Genomic DNA, 20,249 nt, shown 5'->3' with positions numbered 1-20,249 from the left:
TTGGGTGAAAATGAAAATGTGAAGCTTCAGAATTTTGCCTTACTGAAATAAATAACCCATTATGGGAAAAGTGTTAGTTAATTTGATTTTATAAAAACTTTCCAGACTTTTAAGCACCTCTAATTTTCCTTACATTTGTGTCTGAAAGTATTAAGCTGATGAACATTTTGCAACTAAAACAGCCAAAACCCCTGGAAATCTGGGCTGGTGTTTTGTTTTGGTATAAGTATTAGAAAAAATATGGATGATTACTGGTATCTCTCTAAGATGTTATTACACTATTATTAGCATTTCTGATTTCTTTTAAGTGCATTGTTCTTAGGAGCCAAACTGAGCATTGAATATGCCAAAATTATACAAGCAGCAGAAGTATTTTTTTTGTTTCACTTTGGTTAAGTTTCCGAGAACCTCACATCCCACCAAAAGTGAGTTTTGAGCTTCTACTTCATGGTCACTTGTGAAAACACCCATGCTGATCGACATCAGACCACTTGGAATTACAGCCTTATGTAGGAATGAAAACATAATAGCCTTTAAAAGGATGGTTGCGATACCTGAAATTATTTTTGTATTCTCTAGTGGGTTATAACTGAGTTGTTAGTTGATGTGCAGATTTACTCTGCAAACTCCCTTTCTGTTACTGCAAATTTGCCAAAGTAAATTCCAGACTAAATTCTCTTCCTTCAACTGGACTAAATTAAATAGAATAGTCAGCAGCTGCACTTTGGTTTGGATTCAGCAAATTGCACAAATATGCAATTAATTTGATCTAGTTGCTTAAGTAGTTAAGTGTGGTTACAAAAGCCTTGCTGAACTGGATAGGAATTGTAAAATGCAACTTCTTCAGGCAGATGCCTATGGGTATGAATGTTTTGGATTTCTTAGGTTGCAGCTAAGCAAATTGTAAAATGGTCTATTACCGGGATATAAGCCACTGTAGGGTGTGTGTCTTACCTTCGTGCAGTGTAGTGCTTTCTCACATTTTCATAATTTGTCTCCAGATGTTTAATGTTGAGTTAGCCTTTGGGATAAGCAAAAAAAAAATTCTTTTAATTCCACATGACCAAGTTAAGTATCTTTTTGAAAATGTGTAGTAAGCAACAATTTCAGATGTTTATTCTTCTGATATGTCATGTCCTTTCTTTTGTGTTACAAAATAACCCAAGTCACTCTTAAAATAAGTGAATAAATAATAAATAAAGTTTTTCAATAGTTCAAAAGCATAGAAAATAGACCCAAGGTTTACAAAGCACAACAATGTGGCTCTAACTTGAGTGCTTCTGGTCTCTGTTATAAGCTTTGATGAGAGTTATATTTAGAAGTGATTTATCTGCTCTTGTTCAGTTCCGTTCTCCGGAGCTTTGGGATCTTGCTTGTGGACAATACTGAGCTCCAGTGTTGAGCATCACACCTTGTATTTCCTTTGTGCACCCTTTCGTTAGTCTGTGGTGTAGTGTATACTCCCACTGAAATCAGAGCAACTATGAAATTGTCCAAGGTATCAAAAGCCACACCGGCAGCATTGAGATGATGGTAGATATGTCTCATTGATCTTTTTTTCTTTCTGTTCATCTGGTTTATTTACAAAAGTTACTCTTGTGAGGGAGGCCCTTTAATTTCAAGTCCTGTAGTGGTGGGAAATGTTAGAGCAGTGAGGGATGGCAGAGGGGGAGGAGAAAGGGACGTAGAGTACTGAAGTTGGTAAGCTGCAAGAGGAACGTAGAAGGGCTTGTGAATAGCAGTGGTTGGTTGGATAGGGGATCTGAAGGGTGGCAGTGGTGGAGGCAAGATTACTGGGCCAATAACAAATGAACTACAACAAGCGAGGAGAAAAAATAGTCCAACTTTAAGAGCTTAGAAGTGTGAGAAAAAAAGATTGTTCTTCATTTACCTGAGTTCAGCAGGGAAAGCATTAAGACACTGGTTTACCCCTGAAGTGCAGACTGTAGCTTTTACTGGTTACTTTGAGGAAAAGTTTCCATAATTTTTTCTGAACCAGTTATTAAGTGTAGTATTCGGGAGGAAAACTTCTGTGACTTCAGTCAAGATACCCACCTTAGTGGTCATCATCTAGTTAAGGAAGTTATATTGCTATGATGAGAAAATAGTTGTAAGGACTATTTCATTGCTTTTGCAGTTAGAAACCACCTTGATGCATACGATATACATGATTTGAAAGGGAGTAGTAGGTTAATCTATTTGCCATTAGGCTATTTACTACTCTGAGCAAATTCCTTCTGGTTCAAGGAAGGCTATTCTGGCAAAAGATGTTTTCAGGATATTTTCCATATGTTGCAAATGTTATTTAAGTCCCGCATGGCATAATTTCAGCTGCTGAATTTTAAAAATTGTTGGAAACAATTTAATGGAATAATAGGTTCTTTCTATTGCAACAATGAAGTGGATATTGAAGGAGTGTACAAAATAAAAAAACCTATCATTTAGTGTGAAGGTATAGGTATGCTTTAACTGATACCTACTTCTGTGTATTACTTTGACCCATAAGTATAAAATTATCTGTAAGAGGAGGTTTGGTTTGCATGATTTCTTTTCTTTCTTGAAGCTTCAACATCTGAGGAAAGAGGTTAATATAGATTTAAAGGTTTTGATGAGATACTTCTGGAAAGAAGTCTAGTTTTTGGACTGGCTGATCCTGCTAGCTAGTTTTATGTGTGTTCCTGTTTGGAAATCTAGCTGCATTAATTTTAATATGTTTAACAACAGGTTAGTCAAACTGGTGCTAATCACTGTGTGGATATATCAAAATTAATATAAGCTTGCTTTTTCTCTAATTAAACCTAGATAGAGTAGGAATAAGTATAAGCTAGAATTAACTTAGAAGCAAATGTGCATATTGGTTTAATAAAGTAGGTCTAAAATCGGTTTCACCTGAATTTTAAGTTGTTCCTGTGTGTAGAAAGTACTTGAAATGAATAGAGTTCACAACCCTGGGTCTGAAAAGCAGCTATTATATGGTTGTAAGCATTTGCTTATATGCTAAATTACAATTTTTGTTTTCCTTTTCTGTTTTTCTGCAGACAATAGTAGAACTTGCAGAGACAGGAAGTCTGGACCTCAGTATATTCTGCAGTACCTGCTTGGTAGTGTATTTTTTTAATCAATTGCAGCACTGATTTCCACACCCCCCGCCCTTTTTTTTTTTTTTTTTTTAATGCTAGGCCAAAATTAGATCTTCCTATACTGATCAGGTTTTTGGCCTTAATGCAATTTCAAGGGCAGGATTTATTTGTAATCTTTAATTTAAGCAGTGTTTTCAATAAATAATGTATCTGTACAAAAAAAACCCCTGCAACAGTAAGAGGAAAAAAAATTATCACTGTGGAAATAACTTGCCAGTGTCAAAATCCAAGTATCCCATATGTCTACCAAGATGGTGATATACCTAACAGGTTATGAAATCACAGGTCACATTTCACCACCTCTGTAACTCACAGTAAAATTATGTGGTGGTTCTAGGAATTTTTTTTTTCTTTTTTTTCTTCAAAAATCAAGTGTATTTGTCAATTTGGCAGTAATCAGGAGAAGGGTAAAAAATAAATATTAATTCTGGTAAAGCTTGCCAAATTGCGAGCAAATACTTTTCTTGGAGTAGTTAATACTTAGTTTCAGCACAGAAAATTTAAAAGAAAACAACTGCTTAAGGGGGGAAAAAAAGTAACCGTAGTAAATGTAATGCATTTCTTTTTTAGAAAGTTACCTATAAATATAAAATTATCAATGTCATCAGTGTTACACTGTAATGTTCTGACCTATATAGAACATGAATGATGTTAATATTCCTAAAGCTGTGTCTGGAAAAATAAATACAGATGTGACACCTTAAAAACTGTGTGTGTGTATATATGTATATATCTCATAACACTTTAATATCAGTTCTTTTTCTACTGCCATTTTATATTTCTTTTGAAACATAACCTTTTAAAAAAAATTGTTGGGAATAACTTAGCATTTTAAATTCCACCAAGTTCTACTTGTTGAGTTATATTCCTGTCTTTAGAAATCAAGCTGTAAGAGTTTATGTTAAAACTCAGTTATGAATGATGCTGACAGAATTGTGGAACTCAAACTCATTCTGTATTTTCATTGTTAAAAAGCTGAAATGAAGCTGGTTGCTATACAAAGCTTAATAGCTAGGAGAACTTTGTATGGGAAGAAAAAAGTCCTTGTATAACAAATAGTGTGAAAATAATTTCAGTGCGGTTGTATAGATGCTTGTGTTAAATAGTGTATAGATTAAGCTTAATAGCTAAGACTGCTTTAAAAATTAGTATCAAGTTTGAAGTTCTCCAAGGGGTTAACAACAACAAAATCAATTCATGTTTAAATTGAGGGGGGGTTTCTATTTAAAATATGTCAGGGTTTTTTTGCTTTTCTAAACGAATGTTAATAACCGTTACAGATACGGAAACCAGTGAGGTCCAAACACTGTGGTGTATGCAATCGATGTATAGCGAAGTTCGATCACCACTGCCCATGGGTGGGTAACTGTGTAGGTGAGTCATTTGCTAAAATACAATGTTGTCTTAACAGGTAAAGAAGGGAAAAGCTTCTGAAATTGACTCTGGGTGTTGGACAGAGTTTTGGCTATTCTGATTTCATGGTGAAAGTGACTTGGCTTCTGCCAAAGACTGAGAAGAACTGTTGAGGACTTTTGGTAGAAGGAAAACCATTTTCAACATTGAGCTTAACTTTCTTTTTCTGCATGTGATTCTCTGCATTATTCTCATTTGTATTGTCTATTATATACCCATCCTCAAAATTGTTCTGTGTCTAATTCAGTTTCCTATGCATATATTTTTATTAACATAAACCCTAGTAGTTAAAAGATGCAAAGCTTAACTGTTTTTTAATATCTGCAGAAAAGGCATGTACCAATGCCACAGCTGACTATTATCCATTACATAAGATACAAATTTCCATCTTTACCAATAATTTTCAGTAATTTAATGGGAAAGTATATGTATTCAAAAGTGTCATGATTATAGCAGTTAGATACAGAATGACTTCCTATTGAGGTATTCTCTTCTTTTTGACCCCCCAGGTAGTCATTTATTCTCCCCAGTAATGATGAAAGGAAAGATATAGAACAGGGATAAAGTCTCTAAATGCTACTATTCCCTGTCATACCTTTTGAGAAACTTATTTGATAACCATTATTATTCAGGGAGCACTGAAGATTTCAGAGGTAGGAAATGAGTCCAGCTTGCTTCACTGGTTTATTTTTTTAGGACACAAGCAGAGGCAACTTTAATCTTGGGGAGGCATTAGGGCCTGGATTCATTGACAGCTGGCAGCCAATAAATGCTTCATTGTAGTCCTTCCAAATACATATAATAATGGATAGTCACAGTAGTTTGGTCTTACGATCAAGAGTAAAATAGTCAATGCTAGAATTTGAATTGTAATAGAACATCACTAAAGGGATAAGATAGGCTTACATCACTCCCTTCTATTTTATATTTCCTACTGATTTCCTACCTGAGCTACTTTTCATTTATATTTTAGATGTTTTACAGTGAAGAACTAAGACATCTTTGATTAAAACAGGAAGGAGGGCATGGGCTCAGGTTTTGGAGGGTGTTTAGTGACTGTTTTACAAGAGTGCTGAGGAGTACTTGTTAATGGGACAGAAAAATCCAGTATTTTAATCAGTAACTAGAAAAGCATAAAACAGACGGGGGAGGAAAGACCTTTGTGTGTAATAAAAGAGTATGTGAGTAACGGTATTAGGTGGAGGAAATGGTTTTTAAAAATCAATGATGATGGAAAAGCAGAATCCTCTTACTAATGGTCTTGTACAGATTGGGATAACTGGACATAAAAGTAAACATTAGGATCTTGAAAGTATGCTGGGAAAAAAGCATTAGAAATCACACTATGGGAACAGCCCTGAACTGGAGGGAGTGATGGTCTAAATGACCTTATATGGTTTCTCTGTCGCAGACTGGTACATGGTGACTCCAAGCATAGGATTACAAACCAGAATCCATTCTTAAAACAGCATTCATGGTATGTTTGCCAAAAAGGGAAACATGAATCGCGCTTTTCTGGAAAGGTGGAATTTGGAAATGTTTTGTGTAGACTTCCTTCAAGTGTGTTAGAAGGATAAGGATTTTACTAAAGATAGGACTGAGAAATATTATAAGAGTGTGTACAGACACTAAAATAAATCCTTTGGGGTTAAAATTTGGCACACGAAGAGATTGAGAGAGAATATTTTTACCTTTCTGAAGAGGTTGACCAAGAAGTGCAGACTATTCGAAAAATAAATAAATTGGCAATTGAGGAAAATTATTTTCATCATACCTGCAAAATTTTAGTTAAAATTACAGTGAGCAAGTCTCTATCTTTTTAATGGAGTATCAGAACAGCATTATGTTTTTTTCAGTTGGTTCTTTGAAAACGAAAAATAACAGATTTTATTAAACTTGTAGTTACATTTCAAACACAAACTGCAGACTTGCCACAGAAATTTTGTTTTCAAGTAATGGCATGAAAGGAGCTAGAGCCAAATTTTAAACCATTAAGTCACATGGGTTATGCTGTCGTTGTACTGAATTATTGTTCTGATAGCAGTGACTCAGAAGGTCACTTGTGTAATATGAGAAATTATTTGATGGTTTAGAATAATGATCACTGTTCTTCCCAGTAAAGGTGGTTCTTCAAGGAGCTAAAAGTAGGAAAAAGTAAGACATGAACAAACTATCTAAATCATGTAATATAACTCCATCCATAAAAAATCAGTTATCTTTATTGTATGTTACTACTTATGTATAATATAATAAAAGCAATTAGAAACAATTCTTACAGCAGTGTTTTAACTGTGGAGGATAACTGACTGTGTTCCTGCCAGTCCAGGGTGAAACTGTAGGGAATAGTGCTGTGTTTTGCCCAATCTTATTTAAGATACAGAAGAAAGGCAGTTTCTCCACTTTCTTCTTTCAGTCTTTTTTTTAACTGACCAAGATTGTACTTGTGTCTCTTAAAGTTTTACATGCTACACATGTATGTTCTTACCAAATACAGACGGATTTCCTGTTAAGCAGAATTTGGTTTAGTATTATTGAGGGTGCTGCTGAAGGAAGCATCTCATCAGATGCCTCTCAGATGGACCTCTACGTCACAGTTTAACTTCTGTTTTTTAAAAAAAATGTCTTTTATGAAACTTAACAGTTCTGAAATTTAGAATGCAAATGAAAGTGGTACCTTAGGAACATTCTCAACACTGTTTCTCATATGCTTTTAGTTGATCGAAGGTAATGTTACAATATATTTTGTCTGAAGAGGAAATGTCTTGTGTTTAGTCTAGCTTGTGTTGTATGTGTATTTTTCCTCATCTCTTATTTATATAGTCTTTCAGTTCACTTGCTAAAAGCACTTGATTATTTTCTGCCTCCAGAGGATGCTCTTGTTTTAGCAGGCAAAACATTTGACATAATGAAGAAGTAAATGCTATGCTGGTGGTAGATGATGACAGCCAAATCTTTTGTAGCCCATTATCATCTCTGTCGGTTTAGTTTACAGCCTAGAGCTGTTGGAAGGTTGCAACAGTGGACATATTTTACAAACAGAAGGAAGGCTGAGTACTTCAGAATTATGATGTACTCGCATAAGAGACATCTTTTTAGATGTAATATTTAGATTAATGTTAAAAATAGATTAGTCTTTTAGTAACTGAATTTTCTTGCATTTAAATTCTGTCTTAAGCAGAATGGTTTTTATCTCATTCATTGTTCTAGCCAGATTGTCAGGCCTCATCTGTTCAGTTACATGTATTTGTTTTACAAGTTCTATTAGATATTTAATTTTTAGCTAGCTCCATCAAGAAGGTTTAAACCTAAGTTGTGAGTTAGCTTATTATCAAGGGAGGTTGTATATTCATATTTCTATTTCTTTTAAGAAAGTGAACTCTGCAGTCTGATGATTTTTTAATGGAATTTAATAAATATTTATTGATGTGTAATTCCTGTCTGTTCAGGGCTCTGCAACAGCTGTCACCAATGTTCTAGATACTGTCTATCAGGAATTTTATTACCTTGTGAAAGAGGTTGCAAATGAAGTTAATTTGTGTGAATTGCAGCTGTAATGTGACAGTTATTGAAGAAAATAAAACATTGCTGCTTTGTCTGAGAAGTAAAAAAAAAAAAACCCCACAACTGAGTAAACCAGCTGATTTCACTGTCTTGAAGTTACATTGGCTTAATACGGGAGAGTAATGTTTCTGTATACAATAATAAGCAGAACTTCTAAGCAAGCAATTAAACTTCCTGGTGTAGTGTTGTCTGTCTTCTGAAAGTGTAGTAATTTGATCCCTGTTGTGCAACTTTAGGAGCAGGGAACCATCGCTACTTTATGGGATACCTGTTCTTCCTGCTTTTTATGATCTGCTGGATGATTTATGGATGTATCTCTTGTGAGTAAATGTGTGTTTTTGGTTTTTTTTAAATGTCTTATAAATACTTTGTTTATCTCCTGGTATGGATTTGTACAGATTTCTGTGTTATCAGAGTTTGAGATATTTTTATTCTGAAATTGAACTGCATATTAGTAATTGACTATATTGGGTATTTTAAGTTAGATGATGATGTTTTTTTTGTCCTAGATTTTTTTTCTTCATCACAGCCAAGTATGTGCATATGTCATGTATTCAAGGAGTTGGGAAAGGAAGAGAGAGCAAGTAAAACTATTTTGCCACATTGTCATTTTCTTATTTAATTTAATACATTCTAACATGGGCATTATGTTGATGTACAGTAAGCATATCTTGAATCTTCTGTATGGTTTTTGACACTTTGTTTTTTCTCCAGACTGGGGTTTCCACTGTGAGACAAGTTATGCAAAGGATGGATTTTGGACCTATGTTACACAGATTGCTACCTGTTCTCCGTGGATGTTTTGGATGTTTCTAAACAGTGTTTTTCACTTCATGTGGGTGGCTGTGTTACTCATGTGTCAGATGTATCAGGTATGGAAGAGCACTACATTTGTAATGCTAAGTCTTGGGAGTAACATAAGAATATCAAATAGTTCTGTCATTTAAATTTTAATGTTCATTACGCAAGACCAAGTGTTTAGTCTCTCAGCCGCACTGGAGGAGGCAGGCATCTGTTGTCTGTGGATATTAGGCATCATTCACTCGTGCTTTTTTTTTTTTTTCAAGAAGTTAAAATACCTACCTCTTGCTTTCCATTCTCAGAATGACAAAAAGGCAAAACAGACCAGAGAAAGGCAATAAAGACTAATAGAGGATGAGATCTGTCAGTCAGACTTGGAATAATAATGCAATGTGTCATTAGCAGAAAGAGGGTGCTAACTTCAAAGGGGATGCAAGAATCTGTTACACTGCTTCAGTGTGATTTCAGATCACATTACTGTACATCTGACCAAACCCAAGTTTTTCTTTATCTTTTTTAAGGAAAGACAAGTGATATGAAAGCCTTTAAGTATGACTTGAAAGTCTTTCGGTATGACTTGTCATTAACAAACCAATTCAATCTTTCCAGAGATCCTGGAAATAAAAATAATCTTCTAAGGCTTAGGTAAAACTTTTGAGGAAATTTTAGTCCTCCTTTCTCTACAATATTCGTCATTTACAACTTGTATAAATTTCAAAATCTTATATTTGTGAGCAAGAGCCATTCAGTCTTTGAGGTCTTTCCTGCCAAAGACAAGTGAGCAAAGGTAACTACATGTATTTCAGGTGGCTTTCAAAGCAGTCTAACCCACTAGACTTCTAGCAGAATAAGCATGTAACTTTCTGGAGAGCCTTCTGTCATACTTACATCAAGATCTATTGAGGATTCCTGTTAATACAATCTGTGTACAGATGAATCTTTGACTTATGCTGCTTGGAAAATACATCTCAATATTTTGTACTATTAGTGAAATTAAGCAAAATAATTGTCATTTGACTTCTTTAATAATCGTGGAAAAATGAAAACCGAACACACAGTCATATTACTAAATTTCTTAGGAGTTTTATGCATAGAAAACTCATTATTGTTCTTGCAAATCTCTTTGGAGTTTGCCATAGTGATGAAATTGATAAAGACATTCTCTAAATTGCTTCTCTTGATTTGCAACTGCACAGCCTCTACTCTTGCTGCCTTTTCTTTTTTCTCCTTCATAAAGTTTGGACTTGTCCTTCTTATTGAACTGACCAGAGTAATTGTCCAAACACTGCCTACTATCTTAGAAAAATAATTTCAAACCTTTACTTCCTACTTCAAAAGTTGGCTGTTGAGAGCCAGTTTATATACATAGACATGAAACTTCACTGGGTTTCATGGAGGCAAAGAAAATGCTTGAGATAATAAGTACATCCAAAGGAGGCAAGCCAGCTCAAACTTAACTTTTTAAGGGTTCCTGCTTTTGTAACGTGCAACAGAGTTGACTTCCTGTGTTTCACTGGGAATGACAAGATTTTTATCTTCCTGTAGTATAAGGCTGCTAAGGGAGTTCTCACATCTTTTTTCTATTTACATCATATTACAGTAAACTCCAGTTTTATGTACGATACCCTTTTAGGCTAACATAGTTGCAAAGCTGTTGCAGAAAATCATAGCCTTTGAGCCAAATGATTCTGTAAAATGAAAAAATAGAGGCAACAAAAAAAAAAACCCACCCACTTTTTTCTGGTCTTTTTTTGTCTCGCAGACAGAAAAGTTATATTACTGCAACACTGGAGCTATAACCAGAATGTCGGGAGGAAAAGAAAGTCATTCAAATGCTATGTAAAGTAACTCCTGAATCATCTGTTATTTACAATGTGCTTCAGCTGACAATATAGTAAAGACATCTCTTTCTTTTGAACTAAGAAGTCAATGTTTATTCAGTGATCATGCCTTATTTCTGATCACTTTCAAAATTAAACCTTTTGCACAGTCTCGTACAGCTGTTGTATGGTGGTTTATGGCGAGACCTGATAATTTCCCCAGACAAAAATTCCTTCTTCCGAAGAAGGAATATAAACCAGTGAATTTGTCCTCCTTTTTCAGTCTGGCTCGTGCAGGGCCTGTTTGCATGTTCTCACATGAGCTAAATTGTTTACTCTTTTTCCTGTCTTCAGATATCTTGCTTGGGTATCACGACAAATGAAAGAATGAATGCAAGAAGATACAAGCACTTTAAAGTTACAACCACATCTATTGAAAGCCCGTTCAAGTAAGTTTTAAAGTGTAAACATATTTCTTATTTGTGTAGCCTTGCATACATTTGAATTGTGCAGCTTGCTGAAACAACATAGCTAAATACTTTTAGAGTATTTTCACTACTTAGAATGCTGAATCTGTCAGCTATTTTTACAGTAACATGTTCTATCCAATTAAAGGAAGTGATAAATGTTTTGTAGTGACCCGGGACAGGGATGGATAAACACAGAAAAGAATGCTTTCCAGCAGTGGTCATATTTTGCTGTAGAGTTTATGGGGAAATAAATATTCCCTTTATAAATCAGATGCCCAAACCCAAGGTAGTTGCTTAGTGCATGGTGTCAGTGTTGACCTGGATCTTCACTTCCACACCAGGCACTTTCTCCTGAATGTTTTTTAGCGTGCTGTTGAATTTGCTCTGTGCAGTAGCTCCCCTTGCTCTCTTTACTGTGAGAAAAGAGGCAGCACTTCCTTCCCGCTCAGGAGGAAGAGCATGGGCAAAGCTATTTGTGTGAAAGGGAGCAGGATGTCCCAGGAACTGAAGTGGGTGTTACATGGGTGAGACATGGGCTTTTGGGTATCGGCATGTAAAGGGCAGGTTGGGATTCTTGTTTCTGTAGTGATGAGGGTGCAAGCTGAAAGAGGTGGGCTCGGGGATGAAATAGCACTGGGATGGGAATACGGTGGCATGGAGCAGCTTGTGGAGCCAAAGCAGAAAATAAATGAAGGCATGAGGCTGGTGTGTTGGGTTGAGGGCACGTTACAAAAGGAGCAACAAAAGGACAGAAGCATGTCTCATTCTGCTGCATATGCTGCGTCTGCTGTGGGATCTGCTGCTCTTTCAGGTGACACCCAGGAGATAGGTGTTATTGTTGCAGTTTGATTTTTGTGCTAGAAGAGAAATTTGTGGGATCTTTTTTTAATATCTCTCCATACAAAACTCCTAGTGGTAAGCAGTCAAGCATCTCTCTCTGATTGCAGTCTTCCTACAGATTAGAGTTGTGACAAAACCAGGTAATTATTTTGCTTGAAGAACACAGAGTGGTCCACGGGATAGGAAAAAACTACTGGTTTTGTCCCCAAATTAATGTCACATTCAGAAACCATTTTCACTGAAATAGCTGCTATTATAAAAATGACTGCTGAAAATAATACCAGATGTCTAAAAGAACTGACTTGGCATCACCTGTCAGATGAAGCATTGACATCAAGGAGTTGTCATCTCCTTGTTGCTTAGACCTGCTCTTGCATATATCATAACATGAGCTTCTCTTCCAGAAAACCATGATCTATTCAGCCCATGTGTAATTAAGTTAAAAAACCCAACATGTTGGAATTTTGATGTAGGTATTTTAAATATTTGACATTTAAGTGATTCAGCAACAGAAAGTACTTGAATAGTTCATTTAATTCAGATAATGCTTTCTTAATTTTGTGTTGTCTAGGGACTTAATTGATCTTGGACCTGCAGCTGGTGAACCAGTGTGTATGACAGAAAAAGATATTAATAAAAATGGAAGTTATTCTAGGAAGACGTTCACTTCATGCTGTTTTATCTTGCATCCATCTGTACAATTCAACTTTCCTCTTAGAAAGGGATCTGAATTACCATGCTATGCTACATGATGGTGCACTGCCAACAATATGTTACATTTCTCCATACAGTTTTGGTAGCTAGTGGAAGAAAGTTAAGTGTCTTAGTTGTGTCCAAGGATCAAACATTCACCAGTCTGGTGACAACTTCCTATTTCAGAACTTGCTCATCAGCAAGCACTAAGATAATTCTTAACTGAATTGGTTTTCTACAGTTAGGAACTTAAAGGGTGAAGAATTGAATTTGTAGGTAGACAAAAAAAATATTGTACTTTGTTCAATGAGCTGTGATATTGCTTACTAACATGTGGTTTTGTTTTGTTTTTAGCCATGGATGTATAAGGAACATTATAGACTTCTTTGAATTCAGATGCTGTGGTCTTTTTCGGCCTGTTATCGTGGACTGGACAAGGCAGTATACAATAGAATATGACCAGACTTCAGGATCAGGCTACCAGCTAGTGTAGCACCACCTTCATCCTGTGAGCATATCATATCTGAGTGGTGCCTGAAAAATTTTCTCTCTCTCTCTCGAATCCGCATCCCTTGAAGAGTAGCATGCTATGTGTAGGGCTGATGATGAATCATAAGGTACCTTCTCTTCATCAGAATTTTATTAACAAAAGTAAAAATGGACAGAACAGACTGCCAAACCTGATAAGGAAGAGGAGGAAGATCGAAAAGGGATTTTAACAGTTCTTAACATGAGAATTATTCGCGACAGCATATTCACAGTATTTGTTGTTGGGTTTTTTATTTAAGGTCTTTCACAATGGAGCATGAGATTATTGAAGTATTGACATAAGTAGTTACGTTGTGCTGAGCAGAAAAATTTATTTCCCAGTATGAATAATTCCACTGAAACAAGAATCTAGAATATAAAACTAAATTTCATGATGGCAGAGTTCACTGATCGCTATGTTGTAGTTCCTGTAATGTGATTTTTTTTTTAATACAGATTTTCTGTAGTATTATGTACATTGAAAAATGTGCTTTTCAATACTGTTATAAACATCATGTGGTGGGAATCCACTGTAACATGTTAAATTATAGCAGTAGGGCATGTCAGATAATGTTGAGAAAAGATACTTTGCCCACATTTTTTGGTGATTGTTTTTGCCTCCAGTTAGTGGTACAACTAAATACTTGTAATAACCCTGTTCTGAGATTATATAGTCTGAAATAAACAATCGCACAAATAAGGAAAGCTCTACTGTCAAAGTTAAAGGCCTGTTTAAATGCATGATACACCTGTAAAACTAGAGTACCGTATATAATGTTCAGGAAAAAGGTGGAAAAAATTAATTATCTTTGAGTTAATTGTGTAAGTAACTTACAAACTAGCAATGTTTCAGTATTAGGTTTGGTCCTCATACAGTACAATGTTGTGTAATTGGAGACATGTTAGAAGAGAAATTGCATGGGGGAAGCCACAGATGCGAAAGCAAAAAATCTCAATTATAAAAAGACAGGATAGTTTTAAATTGAATGCAACTGCAGAAGAAGAACCCAAAGTTGTCTGAAATGCTTATTTTGTTTGGATGTAAAATAATGGAAACCAAACTTTAAAAAAAAAGAAATTAAAAAATCCCCATAATAGCACGCGCACACAGAAAATGTAACACAACGTTCTGAAGAAGATGGTGTATTGGCACGTGGAAATCACCCTTAATTTCTTTAAGTTCTCATGCTACAGATATGTTTGGAAGGTAAGGAATGATCTGAAATTGCATTCCAAAGGGGCTTTTCTTGAATGTGATGCACTGATTTTTGTTATGGTGTTTTCATATACTCATAGTGAATTGTTCACTGCTTCCTTAACTATTGTTTACAGAGAGACTGAGAATCAGGTTAGTTCTCTTCTAAGTGCTGTAGCAACCCAGTGGTTCAAGAAACCTGTGAGGGGAGTTCGGGGAGGGACCTGAAAGCAGATGTTTGAGACCAGTGTAAAGAATGTGTATCTGTATATAAATAATTTATCAAATAGTTTTCTCTCTGTGAGTGTGTGTTTAGTGTATTTAAAGCTGCTCATTTTCATTTTATTCAACCAAAAAAATGTAGGAAGATATCTAATGAGCTTTTAGTGATGTTCAATATTGCTGTTAATAGGCATTACGCCCTGCAAATTCACTGCATGTTTGATGCTTGGCAAAATTAGCGTTTTCTGTAATATGCAGATTACAGGTAATAAAGCAATCTAGTGGTATTCCCGGCCCTTGCCTTAGTGAGAGGAGCAGTGAAACTGTAAATAGTTGATGTTCAGTATTTGCAAGTAAACATTTTTTCTGTAGTTGTTCATTGATCTCAAGACACACACTTAGTTTGCAAGTACCAGATATCAGGATTTACAGAAGTGCAGCATTAGAGTACTTGAATGTTTAATACTGGAAAAAAATCAACATTGTCTTGGACACAGTTTTAATGGGAGAGGTCTGGGTACAGGGGTGGCAAGAAGCTTTTGCTTTTTTTGTCAGACAAAATTTGTAATCCTAATGAGGACATGTTCTGTTTCAGTGAGAACAGTTGACATTAGTTGCTCATATTTTTTTCTAATCAGAAAAGCATGAAGGCTTTACAATGTTGTTTATTTTAATCACCAGTAATGTTCTGCATATTTGTTCGTTTCTGGGGTTTTTTTCACATTTCTGTTGGGGGTTGGTTGACTTGAAGAACTTCAATCCACTTTATTAAATATTGCCTAGCACCAGAAGAGCAGTTCAGTACATGATACAAGTTTTGGTTTGAGTTGCCCAGTAGCATTAACTGCCATGAATTGTGTCATGCAGTCCGTGTCAAAAATGTTTGCAAAAGAAGAGGTGATCTTTGGTAGTACGTAGCGAGTTCTGCACAATTTACTTGTTAATAGCTCTCTGGTGACCGTTTCGTTGAGACCTGCAGAATTTGAGCAATAGTAGGTAGTTGTGAAAATTAACTTGCATATATGGATTTGGGATGTATGAAGTTTCCAGTGCAAAATGTAACTTGTCTTGAGTAACACTGAATCGTTTGACGTGAAATCATAAAATCAAGCAGGGGGGAGCCAACTATGCAGCATTTTTCTGTCAAGTTATCAAACTTAGAATTCACTTGTTGAACCAAAACTGCATTGCTTCTGGAACTTAACAAAGCTGATGCAGACCAACGGCAGATCAGACCAACTTAATCTGACATAAGTAGAATAAATTGGAATTTTGTCTTGGCCCTAAACATGTGCTGTTTCTTTGCAGGTTTCTGTATTCTTTGATGTCCACCAGATTTTTTTTTTTCAATTAATGTGTAAAACAGCATCACTACATTTTAAGCTATGGATTTTTTTGTATATTCTTTATTTATAACTGTGCCAAGTATTATTTTAATACTGTCGAGATCTTGATGTATTACATTGTGAACAAAAAAATCTGTAAAATGTTTAATAAATTAGCTCTCCTTACATAAATTAAATCTGTTAAATTTTGTAAGTTATTAATCAAATAAATATTGACTCTTAGATGCAGTGTTTGTCTTGACTTGGGACGTGATTTCACACAGTGTTGTTTCTGCCTGATTTCAGAAGCCGTACTATGAGAAAATAGCTGCTATCTTGCATCTTATTTTAGTAAGGTCTTTCAGGAAAGATTTATAGGTGTCTCAGAGATAGCGTGCACCCAGTTCTGTGCTAATGTGAAATCCTGCAAACCACGCTGGGTTTTGGTAAAGTATAACTTTGTACTAGAGTTACCATTCCCTGATTAGATGCTCCATTCTTTTGAGCAAAGCATGCTGGCAGGGTAACACTTCTTAAGGGAGAATTTCTCCTAGGGAACATTTCAGGTGGCCAAATGTATGTATTTAATGGCAGTTGAGGTATTTTAAGGGTAAACAAGACATCAACATAGGGCTAGGAGGTATGACCAAGATGTGTGTGATTCTAGATGGCACTTGCAGAAGACAATACCTTGGCTCTTCTGGTCCATGCTAAAGGTTAGATTTTTGAGTAGAAACAAGGTAACTATCCCAGCTGGAACTTAATCAGGATATTTATAGCCAGCAATATGTATTAAAGTATAGAGCTAGGACTTAAGAGCACACCTAATGGGCAGAAAAAAGTCTCTGTGTTTTCTGCTGGATGTGGGTTCAGTATTGACATCAAGGATCGTTGGTGCTGTTCTCCCCTTCCCCAAGCAATGGTTCTGGTGAGGCTGGGCCCAAGCTCACCTCTGCTGCCCAGCCTTTGACTTGTCTGGTTAGATCAGGGAGGGTACTTTCTTTTTTAAAAAAGACATTCTGTGCTGAAGATCTCCATCAGACACTTGCAGTGCTTCATCAGAGAGGTTGCTGCTCGTGGGAGGTACGAGTGGGCTCCTGATGGCTTGAAAGGTGGTGACTGGGTTTGTTTTATTTAGGAAGAAGCCTGCCCTCTGCACCCTCATTATGGCTTGCTTAGAGTTTACTCCCTTGCACCTCCCATGAGCTGCCTTTAAGTAAAATCAGATGTTTTTGCTATGAAGGCAGTGTCTGCTTGTGAATACTTGCATTTGGATTTTATCCACCTTAGGCTACTGAATGGCGATCAGTAAAAATTGCACCTACTAATTCCAGGTTGAATTTATTTGCAGTATCTTATAAACTCAGTGCTGTATCTTATAAACTTTGTGCCATATTCACATTGCCTCCAACCTTATGTACTACTTAAGATCTCCAGATCATGAAGTCACAGTACTTTTGAGACCCAATTTCTCCTGGAATTAGGGCTCCAACCTGAGACTAACTCAAAGCATTACTCTAGCCTGGGCTGAGCTTTTTTTCATCAGTGCTTTTCAGCTGCAGCATAGTTGACAGTAACCAAGTGACAGCACTTCAGTGTAGGCTACTCATTTCTCTTGACAGGTATATTGTCTTTATGGTTACAAGTTTTCTTTATTCCTTATTTTCTTTATTTTTCTGCCGTTAAATAAGTTGTTGGGATGTAGAGCGGTATGGAGCTGTGAGTTACCGCTATGACTCCCTCCAGGAAATGAAAGCCCTTGATTTTTAGCAGTTTAAATCACTTCCAATCACTTCTACAGTTCATTTTTCTAAGAATTGAAAGCTGTATTTTATAGGTAAATGAACAGTGTGTTAGATCACTTTGTCAGCATAAACTGCATCTGCCAACTCTGCTAATGTGGTGGGTTTAGATCCATTACAGTAGCTACATCAACTAATGGGGAGTGGTTTCATCGGCTCAGTAGTGGGTCAAAAGCCTTATTTTGGTTTCTGTCTATTGAACAGTGCCACTCAGCATTTTATATAATGCCTTTCCTGAGAAGAGAAAGCACTTCCATCAGGTAACAACGATATAGAAAGGGAATATTGTCATTGTCTTCATGTCCTCAGCTGCTGGGGCCTGAATACCACTTCTAAGTTAGAGCTGTCCTTGCTCGGGTTGGAAGAGTCAGAGGGGATCAATCCTTCCAATGCCACTATCAAGGTAGTTGATAAAAGAGAAAAGTACTTTTTTTTAAAAAAAAAAAAAGGAGAAAAGTATTAGGATTATCAGTATGAGTAGCAGGACCAAAGGTTTCCTGGGCTGTGCTCTTGCTTGCTGCCTCACTCCCACCTGAAATGTGAGCTGTTTCTGCATTACTGTTGTCTTTTTCAGTTGTAATCTTTCCCTCTCTGTGAACTGCACAAGCTCTTGGCTCACATTTTGAGCCAGCTGTCTGTTCTTCCTCATATCCACATTGTTCCTTTGTAACCCCTACAAAATGCTCTTTGTGTATTATTTTGACTAGTATGTATTTTTCTAATTAGGCTTTTGGCTTCCACTGCTTCACTGCCTCAGACCACAGTGGTAGATGCTGCTTGAAACTCTGCCTTAGACTGTGTTGACACACGTGCTTACTATTTTATTGCAGTGTTCCCAGTCTTGAATGTGTCTCCGTAAATCCACTCTGTGAAGGTTTTTTTTTTTTCCCCCAAAAAGTATCAGCCTGCTTCCCAAACCAGTCAGAGTTTCAAGTCTCATCTTTTCTTTAACTAACTTCTGTTGGGCATGATGAGAGTTGAAAGTGAACCTGCCCCTCCCCCCAGAACACCATCTGGGTTGTAGCCCCCAGGGCTGGAGCTTGCGCCTCCCCGCTGATGTGGTTGGCCTCTCGGGAAGCCCTTGTGCAATAGCCTGCCCTTCACTGGCAGGGATGGAAAGACACTGTTACCTGCAGGTGCGCTCTTCTGAGGCTCGGTTTGTACTTTTAAGAGGTGTTGATGCCCAGATCTCATGCCTCCTCCTTACTGCAGGCAACAGGAAGCCATTAGCTTTGCAAAGGGACCTTGGCAGAGGAGCCTGAGCACACTAGTGAAGGTCTGCTTCAGGTGCTCAAGAAACTTAGAACTAGATTAAAAAAAACCCAAATAATAAAAATTGTGAAGCTGCTCATACTAAATGCTTGTTACTTGCAGAAAAATAAGGCAAGCTGCCTTAAACTGGGTGATTTTTGCATAACTATTACAGGCTTAAGTACTTCATTCTCACGTAAGGCCTTTGGGGTGGCCTGGTCCTGTGGCTCCTGTTGAGGTGACTCCCGTTTGCTTCACAAGATGTGCAGTTGCAGGTACTGTCAGCTCAGACTTTGCAGGCTTGTGTTGGGAGCTGCTCTAGCCCCTAAAAGAAGCCAAGTTCTTCTGTGAGCTTTCCACTCAAGATCTGGCTAACGCAAAAGTAATTGCCTCCCAATTGTAGACGTCTATTAGCAGCAGTTCCTAAAGAGTTACATTAGCAGAGTCAAGGCCCCTGATGATATGGCCTTCACCCATCTGGTGTGTTCACACAGAGTAGATCTACACTGCATTCGATGTGGTTAATTGCCATTACTCCTTGCCCATCAACTTGAGTTCAAGTCACCTTTACTACCAGAGCACTTAAAGACAGAATTTTATTCTGCTCTGTTGTTGTGCTGCAGCTACCTTGTCAGATGCTGTCCTCAAGAGGCTGAAACCCTCCACCATCTTCAGGGAACTAAGGGTCCTAACACTCCTGAGAAAAGGTCAAAAGCTGCCCTTAAACCTGAGTTTGACATCATAGTCCAAAGCTTGGTCAACTGCTGAGTAGGGACTGTAGCTGTCTCCCTAGAGCACTCCTTCTACACAGCAAGTCCTGTGCATAGTAACACCTCAATACCAAAGCAGGTGCAATCCCACAAAATATTACAGTGGTAAATTTGTTTTCCATTCACTAGAGCCTCTTTGGCAGCAACAGTGAGCCACTGAGGCACACAGCGACTTACGCTCTATCACTTTCAGAGCTGTGTCACTGCACAGAGCAGTAGATTAAGATTTACTACTTCTGTGCAGCGAGCAGCAAGTTGCCTTGCACATGCATGTGATGGTGTGATACTGGGAGACAGTCGTCCACCTCTGAAGGCCATGACCAGCGCTCAGTATGTCCAGCTTTCAGTCACACTGATGCCAAGTCTATAGCATCATACCTCCACACCTGAAGTACCCCAACACCACTTCCTATACTTA

General features: G+C 37.0%; 1 protein-coding gene across 3 annotated transcripts in view; it reads left to right on the top strand.

Moving 5' to 3' along the window:
• The window catches only part of ZDHHC17 (zDHHC palmitoyltransferase 17), a 78,182-nt gene extending 61,925 nt beyond the window's left edge, over positions 1-16,257 (top strand). For 2 of the 3 annotated variants that reach the window (XM_074827176.1, XM_074827175.1), the window contains exons 12-17: positions 3,039-3,101; positions 4,421-4,514; positions 8,351-8,434; positions 8,829-8,986; positions 11,090-11,184; positions 13,093-16,257. In XM_074827176.1, the coding sequence (XP_074683277.1) occupies positions 3,039-3,101; positions 4,421-4,514; positions 8,351-8,434; positions 8,829-8,986; positions 11,090-11,184; positions 13,093-13,231 (633 nt within the window). In that variant the 3' untranslated portion in view covers positions 13,232-16,257. The remainder of the gene's footprint in view (positions 1-3,038; positions 3,102-4,420; positions 4,515-8,350; positions 8,435-8,828; positions 8,987-11,089; positions 11,185-13,092) is intronic. The other variant, XR_012623566.1, reaches the window with a different exon arrangement.
• The last annotated feature ends 3,992 nt before the right edge of the window (positions 16,258-20,249 follow it).

This window comes from Strix aluco, chromosome 5 (assembly GCF_031877795.1).
Source record: "Strix aluco isolate bStrAlu1 chromosome 5, bStrAlu1.hap1, whole genome shotgun sequence".
NCBI lineage: Eukaryota > Metazoa > Chordata > Aves > Strigiformes > Strigidae > Strix > Strix aluco.
This window is presented reverse-complemented; position numbering and strand designations above follow the sequence as displayed.